This window comes from Melopsittacus undulatus, chromosome Z, assembly GCF_012275295.1.
Source record: "Melopsittacus undulatus isolate bMelUnd1 chromosome Z, bMelUnd1.mat.Z, whole genome shotgun sequence".
NCBI lineage: Eukaryota > Metazoa > Chordata > Aves > Psittaciformes > Psittaculidae > Melopsittacus > Melopsittacus undulatus.
In genome coordinates this window covers 22,028,842-22,044,080 of record NC_047557.1, presented here as the reverse complement: position 1 = coordinate 22,044,080, position 15,239 = coordinate 22,028,842, and the positions used below count along the sequence as shown (strand labels likewise).

The 15,239-nt window shown below is 46.3% G+C and overlaps 1 protein-coding gene across 1 annotated transcript; it reads left to right on the top strand.

Moving 5' to 3' along the window:
- The first annotated feature begins 811 nt into the window (after positions 1 to 811).
- HTR1A (5-hydroxytryptamine receptor 1A) lies at positions 812 to 2,131 on the top strand. The gene has a single exon (XM_005151919.2). It carries the CDS (start codon positions 865 to 867, stop codon positions 2,104 to 2,106), a length of 1,242 nt encoding a protein of 413 aa, XP_005151976.1. The 5' UTR covers positions 812 to 864; the 3' UTR covers positions 2,107 to 2,131.
- Positions 2,132 to 15,239: the final 13,108 nt, after the last annotated feature.

Sequence of the window (15,239 nt, the reverse complement as noted above, 5' to 3'; positions counted from 1 at the left end):
GTGCAGAGCCACAGAAAGTCCCGCCGTCCCTTGGCAGCGGGTGCCCGCCGACGCCTTCCAAGGCGCCGCGCCCTCGGGCCGCAGCAGCCTGCCTGCAGGTGGCGATAAGCGCCCCGGCGCCACTCGCCCTGGCACCCCCCGTCCGCAGGCAGCCCCGTGGTGTGCGGTGCCCCCAAGCCCCAGCCGGCAGAGCCTGGCCACTGAGAGCCGCTCCCGGCTTCGCACACCCTGCACAAACCCCGGCGCCGGTCCCTAGGGAAGCCCAGAGTCCCCGCTGCCCGGAAGGAGCTGCGGCGTGCAGGTTTGGAAAAGGTGGGGTGAGGAGCAGTCGTAGTCGGTTTCTCTGCTGTGTCCCCACAGCGGGGAGGGGGCTGTGGGGACTGACGGACACCGGCCCCCGCCCTCCCGGTCCGCCGGCGACCCAACGAGACCCGCCTGTGGGAGGGCGGGATGGTGGGGGGGGGGGGGGGGGCATGGAAGGGGAAGGAACAGAGGGAGGGAAAGGAAGGAGGGAGAAAGCGAGGGGAAAGCGGAGAGGCAGACCATGAAGGAGCGGCACGGGAGAGCGGAGGAGAGAGGGGCAGCAGCTCCGCGAGCGGCGGCAGGAGGGCCGCCCCCACCGCCCGGGGCTGCGGGCTGGGCAGAGGCGGCGGGGATGGGCGGGCTCAGGGCGGCTCCGCCAGCCGCCGTCCTCCGAAGCTCGGCCACCTCCCGCCGCAATATATAGGGGAGGGAAGGGTAGCGGAGCGCCGGTGTCCAGCGTGGCCAAAGCCCACGGGGCGGCGATGCCTCCTGCTATAGGAGTGCACAAGTGACCAGAGCCTCTTCCCATGCCCGTCTCCTGAAGCGAATCCCCCGCCCGGCATGGATGTGGCTAACAACACTACCTCCCCAGAGCTCTCCTCCGAGGGTGCCGGCGGCCCCGGCTTCGGCGAAGTGACTCTGGGCTACCAGCTGCTTACCTCCCTGCTACTGGGAATGCTCATTCTGTGCGCCGTGAGCGGCAACGCCTGCGTGATCGCGGCCATCGCCCTGGAACGCTCCCTCCAAACAGTGGCCAACTATCTCATCGGCTCGCTGGCCGTCACCGACCTCATGGTATCCGTGCTGGTGCTGCCCATGGCGGCCCTCTACCAGGTGCTGAACAAGTGGACACTAGGGCAAGTCACCTGCGACATCTTCATCTCGCTGGACGTGCTGTGCTGCACCTCTTCCATCCTGCACTTATGCGCCATCGCCTTGGACAGGTACTGGGCCATTACGGACCCTATCGATTATGTAAACAAGCGAACCCCTCGACGGGCAGCCGTGCTTATCAGCCTGACCTGGGTCATCGGCTTCTTAATTTCCATCCCGCCCATGCTAGGCTGGAGGACGCCAGAAGACCGCTCGGACCCCGACGCCTGCACCATCAGTAAGGATCATGGGTACACCATCTACTCCACCTTTGGCGCCTTCTACATCCCGCTCCTCCTCATGCTGGTCCTTTACGGCCGCATCTTTAAGGCAGCCCGCTTCAGGATCCGCAAGACTGTCAAGAAAGTGGAGAAGAAGAAAATCGCGGACACTTGCCTCACCCTCTCCCCCGCCGTCCTGCAGAAGAAAAGCAGTGGGGAGCCCGGCAAGGGCTGGCGGCGGACAGCGGAGCTCAAGCCTGGTGTCTGTGTCAACGGCGCTGTGCGGCATGGCGGGGATGGGGCTGCCCTGGAGATCATCGAGGTCCAGCGCTGCAACAGCTCCTCCAAGAGTCACCTGCCGCTGCCCAGCGAAGCGTGCAGCTCCCCGCAGCCCCCCTCCTTCGAGAAGCGCAACGAGAAGAACACGGAAGCCAAGAGAAGGATGGCTCTGTCCCGCGAAAGGAAAACTGTCAAGACCCTGGGCATCATTATGGGCACCTTCATCCTCTGCTGGCTGCCTTTCTTCATCGTGGCGCTGGTCCTGCCCTTTTGTGACAGTAAGTGCTACATGCCCGAGTGGCTGGGTGCAGTCATCAACTGGCTGGGCTACTCCAACTCCCTTCTCAACCCCATCATCTATGCCTATTTCAACAAAGACTTCCAAAGTGCTTTTAAGAAAATTATCAAGTGCAAGTTTTGCAGGCAGTGAAGCCCGGCCGCTCCGGGACAGGGCACCTGCCACTCGCTCCATTTGCCTGGCTAGCGCTACAGTGTCCTCGCCCAGCCTCTCTACAGCGGCGGCAGAAGGGCAGGGGGTTCAGGATCCCGCTCTGCCCCCGGCCCCCTCGCTCCTCTGACCGTCGTACAAGTCCCTCAGGGTTGGGCCACCGGGGACTCCGCGGCCGCTCTCTCCTCGCCTGGCTTCCCCGGGGCTCCTCTCCCCGGGGCTCCGCTGCCAGACGCTGGGGCTGCCACCTCCCCTCTCTCGCCTCCCCCCATCATTCTGGGTAGACTTAGGGTTTGCAGGAAGTTGCTGGTGGTCGGTGTAAAGCCACAGGGTCTGCCCGGGTAGCATCGTTAAAAATAAGATGAAAAATGCAGAAAACCGCCGTGACGGGAGGGTTTGTTGGATTTAAGAGGAGACGGCGGGGGCTCAAATCCTGACCTCGGTCCGACAATGTGAGCACGGAGGCTGAAGGTGACTCCTTGAGCGGAGAAAGGAGCTTTGGGCTCGTCCCTTCTTGAACTCTGAAACGGCCAAGTGGATTTTCTTTGGGGGGGAAAGCGAATGTGTTTTGTAACCTTGTAAGGTACTTAACAGCAACATCCCCGTCTGTGTTACGTGTGTGTAACCGCTCTCCTGCTATGCTAGGACCTTCCAGTCATCGAGCTTCCCTTCATCACAGCGCAGGGAGGTGATGGAGCTTCAACCCCGACAGCATCCCTCACTATATGGGGATCTTTTGTAATGCCTTTGACCTAGGGTCTCCCACCAGGGATAGGCTTGGCGCTGTGCGACTGTCTGTGAGTTCACCACCGCGCACGCAGCGACACAGTGAGTTTAAGCAGCCTGTGAAATAGCGTGGTTTTCTTTTTTTTTTTTTTTATGGCCGCTGGGAAGTTTTCCCGGAGACGTTGTGGTTGCTCCGGAGGCACCAGCGGCATCTATTACTTGGGGATAGAAAAAAACCACAACATAAAACAAATACAAACAGATAACAAAACGGACTAAACCGATCAGCCAAAATATTACCATGTGCTCCTCGGAGGCAGGGGAGGGAAGGAGCGGGCAGCCGCAGGGGAGTGAGCACGACCCCCCTCCCCCTTCCCGCAAGCTGAGACCTACGGCAGAAGCAGCCAGTGTTACTGCGATGCCAAGGGCAAGGGGAGTCAAGCCTGGCCTGGCTGGGCCCCGCGATGTCTCTTCCCGCGGAGGGTTTCCCCTCTCCCTTCAATCCCAGCTGCTTGCCTCCGGGAAACCAGGAGTGCTTCCCCTTCCTCGCCTCGCGCAGGGCTGCAGCAGGACAGCAGGACAGCCTTGCCCTCCTCACAGCCCTGCTCTCCTGGCTCTTTCTTGTTGTGCCCCTGGGGATGGTGCCCAGCCCGGTACTGGCACTGGGCCGGCTGCCGCGTACCTCTGTGACAGGCTGCCTGAAATGAATGCTTGACCAAATACATACATATATATATATATATATATATATTTTCCTGTTTATTTTTGTGCAATCTGTGTTATCTCTAGCTAAAAGGGAATGTTAAATCTGTGAGTCACGTGAATGTGTCCAGTCATTTCTGAACTTCAGCCGCTTACATTAAAAGACAGTAGAGCTTTTCACAGCCTCAGATATATAGCTGACTTTCTGGAAATCCTATGTGACCTCATTTTCTCAATTAAAGTGATCTTTGATCTTATCTCGTCTTTGATCACTTCTAACCACCTGTGTCCTGGATGTGTCTTAAGTGCCAGAGTGTGACAAGAGTCACCCTGCGGCGCTTAGGTAACCGGAACTTGTCCCAGGTGCTCTCATATCCTATGTCTTCGGAGCCTCACCCGCCCGGGTGCGGGCTGGGCAAAGCCCTAGTGTACCTCGGGGCAAGGGTGGGAGCCATGCGGTGGGTTTGCTTTTCTCGCCGCCTTCTCCCCGAGTCCTGCCGGCTCTCGCAAGTGCCCTTCTGCACATTCTGCTTTTTATATTTCTTAAGTTTTTCTTTGCAAACTTTCCTGCAAGTTCCCCGGCCACTACCCCAGCTGGGAAAGCGTGGCCTCACGACAGGTTCCGCAGGATCCCTCCCTGCTCCCTGGGGGCTGTCGCATGAACGCGGGCCCGACTCCTCCAAAAGCCTTGGGACCTCAAGGCAGGGTCTACCGGACCGCAGGGTTGCATCTCCTGTGCCCCTTCGTCTGCCTCTCCCCCGTCCCATATCGTGTGCCCCTTCGTCTGCCTCTCCCCCGTCCCATATCGTTATCCCCTCCCGCTGCAGGGTGAGGGTCGGCGGCAGCACACACACCCGAACCGGCGCCGCCGAGCGCCGCTGCCGGCTGGGGCAGGAGCAGGGGAACATGAACTCGGGGGCGCTGACCCCCCAGTCCAGAGCAGGAAGGCGGGACGCGCCATTCCCCGCCCGACGTCACAGTTTCCCGGTGCTGAAGCTCTGCCAGCTCCTCATACGGGCAGGACGCGGGGGAATGTCCCAGGACCCCTCTGCCCTTCCCGGCCGGACTGTCCGCGGGCGGGGCGCCGATCCCCGTCACCGCCAGCACCTCCGGGCAGCGAAAAGAGCTCTCCGGTAGCCCTCCTGTCAGACCCTGGGGCGACCACGCTGCTGTGCCACGGGCCGCTCCTGCTGCATCCGGTTGCTTTAAAAGATGGGGCTTTTTATTTCTGCGCTATAGTTTTCAGATTCTTAATATGAGTTTCACTAAGATTACCCTCTCTACCCCCCTCCACTCCCCCAGATAACCAGGGGATTAAGTGGGCTTTTTTTTTTTTTTGAGGGAGAAATCAATTCTATTTTAAATCAATATTTGGTTGGTTGCAATATTGTATTTGCTCCACTAACAAGCAACCTCCTCACTGTTTAGAGAGTTTCATCTCCGTTTTAAAAGACCTATGGAAGCTCAAAGCAATTAAAGCAAAAGCAAAATAGAAAGCAGAAGGTTTTACTTTTCAGACGGAGCAGCATAAAATTGCGTTTTAGCAACTTGATTCAATAGTTGAATACCTAAGGTGGTGATGGGTTTGAAGGCTTTAACCTTTTCTTCTGTAAAAAAAATACTTTTTTAGACTGCTAGAAAGAGAGAAAAAAGTTGCATAACTTTGAGTTTTCTCTGCTCTGTGGTTCCAGTCCAGGCTAAATTTGGGTCTGAATCGCACATCTGACAAAAAGTACCGGCAATGTACTTGAGCAATGCAAGCACACTTACACTGGCCAGCTATACTTAAGATTGGGGCTGGGGAGATGAAAGTGTAGAAAGCATGGAAAGACAAGCTAGCATAATCTGTACCGGATCAAACTACAAAATGGATTTTGTGATCATGCAACTCCATCTCTTGAAGTAGAAATCTCCATTAAAATGTTTCTCACTACTTTTCCCTGACAACCACATCCTGACAGAAACATCCTGTATGTCCATCAGAAACAACAGCAAACAAATGTCCCCCAATTTCCTCAGAGTTAAAAATCTGGTTTTTAGAATAAAATAACTCTCAGGACAACATCGTGACTCTTACATTAAAACATATAATCAAAAAAAAAATCATCCCTCAGAGAGAAGAAACAGAAAAGCATGCTGGGAGTGAATTTCTGCTTCTAGCTGCTCAAATAAGTGATTTTAACAGTATGGGTGACTATTATCTCTTGATGTGGCTGGAGAAAATCCAAAGTGGCTATCATTTAGCATGCAGACACTCCTATCAAGGCTCTGAAAAATCTAAAAATGATCACACCTCTCATGCTTACAAATAATGCTGTATCTTCTGTATTTCTGGATTTCAGCCCAGGTCACTTTGCTTGGGTCTGTGTTGCTGTGAGCTTCACCTCATCTTGCTGCCTTACAGATGAGCTGCTGTTAGCTCTGAGTAGTCACTGTGACTTCCAGCCACAGACAGGGGCAACTCTGCAGTATTAAATTCCTTCTGTTGGACTGGAAACCAAAAACTTTTGGTGCATGCACCTTCCATAGGAAGAATGTAGTCCAAGCTATTTAATGTAATGGGATGGCTTCTTGGCTTGTGCAGTGAGTACAGAAGACTTGTTGGTGTTTCACACCTCTCTCAATTAACAGAAAAGGCAAATTCTCAGGCCCACGGAGGACTGGAGGCTCAACCCTTACATTTATATGTGGCCACAAATGCCAACATTGCAGATGCTTGTGCCAAGCTAATTAGGCAGGGTGCCAGCATTGTCCTGCAGAATGTAGATGAGGGGCAGGAAACAGATGGATTATAAAATATTTTTAAAATTACTAATCCTGAACAAAATTTGATAGGACTTAACAAAAAAGAAAGAGGCACAAAACCATCCAAACCTTCCCACAAGCTTCACAGACCTGTTGAAAATAGTGAGTGTCTTAAGAATGCAAAAAGTAATAATCTCACAAGCAAACAAACTGACAGAGAAATGAAAAAGGAAGAAAAGTCTTGTAATGAAAATGCTGGCCAGCACAAGCAGAGGTCAGTATATGCTGCTTCTACAATAACATTGTATTTTATTGTTTGTACTAAACAGCGCTTGAAGCATCTTTTGCTATTAGGCAGCATCAATATAATCCTTTCAAATTGACTTTCACATTTCAGAGCTATTTACACCCCCTCTGTCAATCCATAACTTACACACAGAAACAATAGGCTCATGTAAGCTAAAGGTGTCATCTGTGGCCTATTTCAGTTTATACTTTGTTTGTGCTTCTTGGTGTTATCACTGTGGCTGATTTGGTCTAAGGGATTTTGTACACAACGTACTGGAGGGAATATCATATAGTATCACCCAAACCATTAGATACAACACCTGAACCACACTCAGAGCTGTTTGGTCAAGCCTGAGTCCAGGCAACATGACACTGATCTCGATACTGATCTCAAGCAGAGGCTGTGGAAAAGTCATGGCTCATGTAGCCAAAATGCCAGGCTGGGTATTGCTTTCAAATTGGTGCCCCTTCAGCTTCCATCATTTTCCAGCTTTTTTCCACAGCTTCCTATGTATGGTGAGTAACGTGGGTAATTAATGTGGGACTGTTCAGGCAAAGGCCCTAGGGGAAAGCTGCTTCTCATTGCCTTTGGGGTTTTCCCTGGAGTATTTTGGCACTTGTCTCCTGAAGGCAAGAAAGGAGCAGTCAGAAAGTGAGAGAATTCAGGACATAGAATCAGCTCAGCCTGCTTTTGTAGAGGAGGCTTGATACTGAAGAGTAGTCTCAGAGATTTCTGCTCCTAAAATTGATACTAATGTCCTCGTCACACTGGATAGATTATCGTAAACCTGAGGCCAGACCAGGGCTGAGCCAGAGGCTCTGATTTGGTTGAACTGACCATTGAAAGCACATTTTACTTTTTGTCTTTATTGTAGCCAGTCCTGAGACCTAGTGCCAGCTTTTTGCAAGCCGGGAAATGTGGCTTTTTCTCCTGGGAACCTGCTCCTGGGTTCTATCCCAGCCTATGGCTTGAGGCTTGGAACTGATATTACTGAATTAATGGCACACATCTGTGAGGGGTCATCTCTTTGTCCAAAACAGCCTGGACTGTCTGGGCTCCCTGGAGTGCCTGTGGTTCTGGCCAGAGAGAGCTGAAAGCTGCTGATTGTATCCACTGATGTCATTCATGCTTTCAAGAGAGCTAATGTTGGCGGGACAGCAGCACACCTTGGGTTGGACTTGCTTCGCTGTTTTTGATGTATGAGAGTGTGCAATATTGATAGGCTCTGGCTTTTTCTTTCCCCCTAGGGGCAGAAACTATCTGCAAAAAATCAGCAAAGCACATTTAACTACAAAACAGATGCAGAGATTTTAGCTTTTGATAGGAGTTCTAATTAGGATGCGCAGGTATTTAATATCACACCTGTCTTTATTCCTGTGATGTACATTAGCTATTAGAGGGTAGTAGACTTGGAGGTAAGGTTGGGAACTTTAAGGTTCAAAGCTCTCCTTGCAAAATCTAATACCTTGTTCTAGCCATCTTACGTGCAAAGGAAAAGAAACATCCAGATGGAGAGAAAAATCCAGAAAGAAACATCCAGACAGAGAAAAGGAAAAGAAACATCTAGATAAACAACAACAAAAAAATGTAGGAGACTCACGGATCAGATCTGTGCATTGAAGAATACTGTTGTCTTCAAAAGAGTTGAGAAGGCATGAATTTAGTTTACTATGTCTTAAACCAGCTGATATGCTACCTTATTTTGTCATACTTCAGTGCATGCACGTTTAATCAAAACACCATACAGGTCAAAGAGGCAATTTTTCCCACTGTACTTCAGTTACGGATGATAATGTGAAAATCCTCGGGCTAGTTTCCTGAAAATGCCATTTTCTGTAGCCTTCAGAATTTCTTTTTCCTCTTTCCTGTGGGCAAGTCAGCCAATTGCTCAAAATTTCTGGGTAAAAATTCTCAAGTTTTTCAAAATTACTAAAGTGAAATTGCTGAGATCTGTCTTCAAAGCCTCATTTTGTCCCGTAGTTCTGTAAAACTTGAAAAAAGAAAATAAAAATCACAGTTTTACACAAATTCTAGCCTGTCTTCAGCAGGAGAAAGAGAAGGTAACCAGCACTCTGTCTCTACATCAGCCCCTGTATGTGGCTGTGGCTTATTTAGTAGAAAAAGGCAAAACAATATTACCCAATGAAATTCAATTAAATGTGTGTCTAATGTTTTTGAGAATGTTACAAGTTTTCACAGCATCACAACAGAATGTGATCTGTTGTAAAAGGTCACTGTAGAGATATAAAAAGAATATTTCAGATATTAAAATAAAAGACAGGTAGCACCTTGTCTCACCTAGAATTATTAATCTTCTTTATGAGCAACTCACTGGAGAAAAATGTTCTGAACAATGCCAAGTAGCAGCTGTGTTTAGTGACTTATGACATAGACACAGTTTATGCCTTATAATAAGTTGCTAGAATTGATATAATGAAATTATGCAAAAATAGCCTTTGCACTGGCTACACTGGGAACTGGAATAGATTACCCATGTTATAGAATTTTACAATATCTCATCAAAACTGTATTTTATCAAAACAAAAATAAAAAATAGTGGTTTGGTTAAACCACTTTTCTCCCCATCAAATTACTGCTCAGGCACCAGAGTTCTGAGGTAACAGTGCTATTTACAAAAGAAATAAGAGCTTCTAGATGTGTCCCTCTACTGCCCATTCTGAAGTGTAGGGTCTCAGTTGTAGTCCTTGCAGGGATACCAGGTTAGGTGTGGGCAGCTGTGTAAGGGGCCTGCTTTGAGACCACAATTTCTTGTGCAGTTCCTAGCTGCTGATAGGATACCACAGTACTTACCCCCAGCTGAGTGCTGGCATTGTGGTGCTGTCCACAGAAACTTCCATCGCTTCCACTGTAAAGGTAATTACGTGTCTGGACATATAATTTTAGTCAGTGACAGTATTTATGAAAAGAATGTTAAGGATATATAGATAAATGAGCTGGAATGAAGTATTTTGTAAATAGAAAAACAAGCTTGACTTGTTTTTACAAGTTTTTTTATTACTTGCAAAATCCAAATCAGTTTAGTGCTGCCCTAGGAAGCATTACTAGGTTGCTGAAGACAAAAGACAAAGCTTTCTAAGGGATAAAACTAGCAGTAGATTATGAGATAATCAGAAATGTACCTGCATGGCAACAAGCAGAGAACTTCAATAGTCTTCTGATGTGTCACATAGACCTCTTTTTATTTCATTCAAATACCTAAAGTCGCAATTATGACTCACCTCTCCGTAGCTGTACTTAAAAAAATATATATTTATATAAATACATTAAAAGAAAGGCTAGTGACATATGCCTTGGAAGCAGAAAAAATTGCATTTTATTCCAGCAACTTCCTTTAGATTTTGATAAATAAAGACAGGGAAAAAAGTGATGTAATTTCACTCATAATTCATTTGACTTTTACCACTGTGCTTTAGCAGATAAGGATGGTTATGGTCAGCATTCCACTTGCACGGAAAGCTTCCTTTTTATTGAACAACTGAATTTTTCCTTTCCTTTCCTTGGTGGATTTCAGGATTTATTATATGCAGACAATTAGTAGCAGTAGTAGCAATGTGAAATACTACAGTACAGAGTAGCTTAAAATAGAGAGCAAAATAATGAATGTATATAATCTCCAGTAGAAGTCTTTACAGACAGAATAGAGATTTGCATTTTCCCCCTTTTGTTGGATTTGTAAGATGCAATTGTAAAGTTTTACCATTGTAGTCTGGTGTCATAAACTAGCCTGATAAATCCATAGTTCTGAAGCCAGTCATTATGATTATTATTCTGAAAAGCTACTGGGTTTTGGCATCACTACTTATGAACAGGGACAGTAGATGCTGTAATAAAAATTTGTCAGTAGGATTGTAGAGTGGATCCATACCACATGCTGCTTATTAAAAACGACTGGCTGTAACTTCTTCTGGATTTCATTGCCCAGGAAAGCATGCACAAACATTCCAGCCTATCCAAAGGATGTAACCTTGTCTTCATTGTACTAGAGCCTAAACTATAGCACTCTAAACAGTTTTCATCTGAAACTAAGGACGTTGGATTCCTCACAGAGCATCACACGCAGAGTGCAGGTCATCATACTCATGGTTGTTACATCCTGAGCCACTGTCCTGCTCTTGAGCTTAAGGCATGGGTAATGGCACAGCTCGCTGCTGTCCTCCTGCAAGGTAAATTTTAAATCAAGAACGTAAGGGCTATTCAGGTTAAGACATAGGTATGACAGCTGAAGTACCCCTGGCATTGAAGACTGCAAAGATCAATAGTAGGGTGCACCTACCGTGTGCCTTTAGAGGGAAGAGGAAGGGAGAAAACAAAATGCTTGTCCTTCCTTGCTTGCAACTTCATCCTTTTTTCCTGATGAAGCAGGTAAAAAGGCAAAAAAAGGGATCATGTCAGATAAAGGTAAACGTAGCTACATCAGTTGTATATTGAAATTTTATTTTAAAATTTAAAAACATGTATTTAATTCAGGTGATTTTGTTGAAAAATATTTGCATTACTTAAACAAGTATATAATCAGCTAGTTCTAATTTAAATACTACTTCACCACAAGCACTTTGGGTACCTGTTTATGAAAGGTATTTGACTGTGCTGTGAAGCTGGTTATACACTCATCAGAAGGCAGTCAGAAGGGTGAGAGACCTGCATCTGTTTCAGTAGAAAATGGGTTTTGACTTGAACTTACTTGAAAGCCTTAAAGACTGATAAAAAGAGTGTTGCTTCTGAAGCTTGAAGATATCCTTGTGATCAGAATCACAAGACACAGTAAGCAACTCATATTTAATCCTTTCATATGAGTAATGGTGAGGACAGTCCATGTAGCCTACTTCCTTTCCTTGTATTTCACCATCAAAAAAGAAAATTTAGAATCTGTTTCTTATTGTGCTTTTTGATTTTTTGATTTTTTTTTTTCAAGAGCCTCTGAAAAGAATGCAGGAAAATATCAGCACTTAATCCCTGTCCCTAACCACACAAAAACTTAATAAAAAATGTATTGCAGCAGGATGAAATTCAAATGTTTAACAGTCCTGGGATATAGTCGGTCTCTGGAAGAAAGAAGAGTGAGGAGGTGTGAGGAACTATTGCAGTCAACACTGGCATTAGGTGAAGTAAGCATCAGTTATCAGACACATAATTCATGCTGGCATTTTAAGAAACCAGATAGAATTATTTAAAATAAAAAAAAGTTTTGACTGTGCTTTTTTCTATTGGTTTTATATGTTAAGGATATAACTTTTAAAAATTGGGAAGTTAATCACAGGGTGCATAAACAGGTGTCAATAGTAATGCCTGAGGCAAAATGCCTGTTGACCAATCCACTTGTAAACATAGAAAGTTGCATACAGGAATTTTTGGTGAGAAGTGTCAGGGTGCAAGATGAAGCAGGACATGTTGGCAAAAAAAATTCCAGATCCTTTGCCCAAAGCAAAAACTTTCTTCTTAACATTTATGGCATTGTGAGTGGAAGAATGTTTAAAATACCAGAAGGAAGTCTGTTCTTACTGTTGATGAATGTTAGGAAAGGAATTGTTCAGAAACAGTGCCCAATCTCCAGGCAAGAGGAAGTCACATAGTTCAGTTAAGTGCCAGATAAAGACCAAGAGCTGGCCTCTCTGCCTGCACTGAACTAGAATCTTTAGGTTCCTCTCCCTCTACTTGTCAGCTTCATTCTGGTAACCTCAGTTTTAGAGAGCTGTTTCTACCAACAAATGTGGGCTATCTCTCAATCACTGTGTTGGTGAAGAGGAAGCATTCTCAAATCATACATACATATAAATGCATTTCAGCTGTGTATGGCAATTGTTGTAGATGCTCACAATTCAGTTCTTTATGGTTGCAATATCCTGCTGGTTGGAATACATCCCCTAAAAGACAAGTGTTTTGTACCTGGAGCTAGATACAGTTAGTTTTTTCATAGAATCATAGAGTAGTTCGGGTTGGAAAGGACCTTTAAAAGGCATCATTGAACTCTCCTGCAATGCACAGGAATATTTTCAACTAGACAATGTTGCTGAGAGCTGAGAGTCCTGTCCAACCTGACCTTGAATAATTCTAGTGACGTGGCAGTTACCACATCTCTGGGAAACAGTCTTCAGTGTTTCACCACCCTTGACATGAAAAATTTCTGCTTTACATCTAGTCTGAACCTACCCTCTTTGGTTTAAAATCATTACCCCTTTTTCTGTTACAAGAAACTACCACTCTGTATCCATCTTTCTTACAAGCCCCATTTAAATACTGGAAGACTACTATAAGGTCTTACTTGAGTCTTCTTTTCTGCATGCTGAACAAGCCCAAGTCTCTCAGCCTTTCCTTACAGAGGAGGTGTTCTACCCCTCTGGTCATTTCTGTAATCCTCTTCTGTACTGGTTCAAACAGATCCATGTCTTTGCTATATTGAGCACTTCAGAACTGTACTCAGTACTCCAGGTGGGTTCTGACCAGAGCAGAGTAGGTGAATAGTATCACCTCACTTGACCTGCTGGTCATGGTTCTTTTGATACAGACCACCACAGGGTTGGCTTTCTTGGCTGCGAGTGTGCATTCATCTACCAATATCCCCAAGTCCTTCTCAGCAGTGCTGCTCTTAATCCCTTTATGCCCCAGACTGTACCGATATGGGGGGTCTCCCCAACCCACGTGTAGGACCCTGCACCTGGTCTTGTTGAACCTCCTAAGGTTCACATGGACCCACTTGAGATTGTCCAGATCTCTCTGGATGGCATCCCATCCCTCAGGTATGTCAGCTGCAGCATTCAGCTTGGTGCTGCCCACAAACTTGCAGAAGGAAGGCTTATGACTGCAAGACTTGGCAGACAGGCAGTCAGACCACATTAATTCAAAAGGGTTCAATATAAGGTTGGCTGAACTGCATGGCTATCTGTATGCCAGCAAATGCAGGTTTTGATGAATGTGCTACACTGCCAAGCTTTGAAGTCTTACTTATTTAGTACAAAACTGTTGTAACTGTAAATTGCACAAGTAGGAGTTGAATCTAAGGGAGCATCAAGTTCTGACTGGATGAAACCCCGTGTTGGAAATATTTTGTGTGTAATTCCCAGAATGAAATTAAGATGCAAACGAGGTCAAGTACAACTATTTAGTAGCAATAGGACAGATTGGAAAAGAGGATAGAAATTAAGCAAGCATTTGGAGTGCAGTCACCACTGTGATCTCAGTAGCATCCTGAGGGTCTGCAGCCTTCAGTGATGGGTGGCCACCCAGGTGATTAGCTTTGTCCCCTTTTATTATGTGTTGAGGGGAAGTACCCCTGTTCTTAATGTTATGTACTGCGCATTCCTGGTTGATCATGCACTGGACTTGCAGCCAGCTCTTCAACTGCTCAAGTGTGTCAGCAGTACGTGAGGTAATGGACAGCAGCCCTGGAGGCAATGGGCTTTAGTTCTTCATGTCAGTCCTTGAGACAATGGACACTAGTCTTAGCTCCTCACACTCATCTTTCACACCAGTCTTTGAACCAATGGATGATGGAGTCTGATTTCAGTTCAGTCTCTCACAGGGAGGCATCTGAGAAAGAAACAACCAAGTAGGATATATTTCTATCTAGAAAGCCAGCTGAATCTAGACCTCTCTCAGATATGTTTTATCATTTGTTTGCCTTGGAAGTCAAATGACCATGTTCAAGTAGCTGCTTCATATTGCTGTATATAGATTTACTTTAGTGCTTTGCAGCTGCATAATTTGAAAGTTTAACCTCCATGTCCTTCAATTTTAATCCTTGGTAAGGCTGCTTTACAGTTGGGTGAAGTTCCTTTGTATGTGGTTTGCAGTGTCATGTAACATGCAGGGGTCATTGGCAAACTATTCATTATATAGGAGCTCTGGTAAATGGCCCAACAGCATTTGGTCCAGGAACATTTTGTCAAATCTGGGATTTCTGAGGTAGTGGTGTATCAAAAATTCTTTCCTATGACAATCTAAGAAAGGTTAGTTAAAATAGGCCACTTCAGTGAAAGCTGGTCAGTGTGCAGGTATCTTCAGCTATGTTTTACCACTTTCATCTTTGAGTGAAGATACTATAGGGTACGGGAGCAGGGTAGTATAGCAATTGAGCACTTCCATTACTTGTTTTCTTTATGTACTTTCATAGAGCACTTGAAGTGGAACTACATATATTACTGTGAAGCAAAGTTGAACTGATCATTGTGAATTAATTGAGATCTTTTCAACTTTTTTTTCTGCTCACAATCTGTAATGAACATACCCCGTGCCATCTTGATACCTGTCTCTTCCTGGTGCTGTATCATTGCCACTGGCTTTAGAAAGTCACATTGGGCACTTTCTCCTAAGAATCTGGTGATCACATTCTGGTTTTGGGTGCTTATGAACACTGACTTTACCCATCTCCTGTTCTTCATTAGTGGGTACAGCTGTAACTTAATATAGGCTCTCCTTCAGGATTAGAGGAGACTGTTTAGCAACAGCAGAGGGGTGGCAGCAGCAGATGGGCTGTTGCCCACAGGTGTGTGATTTCCTCAGGTGATGTGCCTACTGTTATGAGAGGAATCATCCTTTGCCAAACTATCATGCAAGAGCTCCACTGATGCAGATGCTCACAAGAGCTAGTTAAGACTGATGTAAGAGCTGCAGTTCAGAGTATGACTATCTGTAAAAA

Excerpts from the sequence above, each read along its gene's own strand:
- HTR1A (XM_005151919.2), top strand. The coding sequence starts at position 865 with ATGGATGTGGCTAACAACACTACCTCCCCAGAGCTCTCCTCCGAGGGT.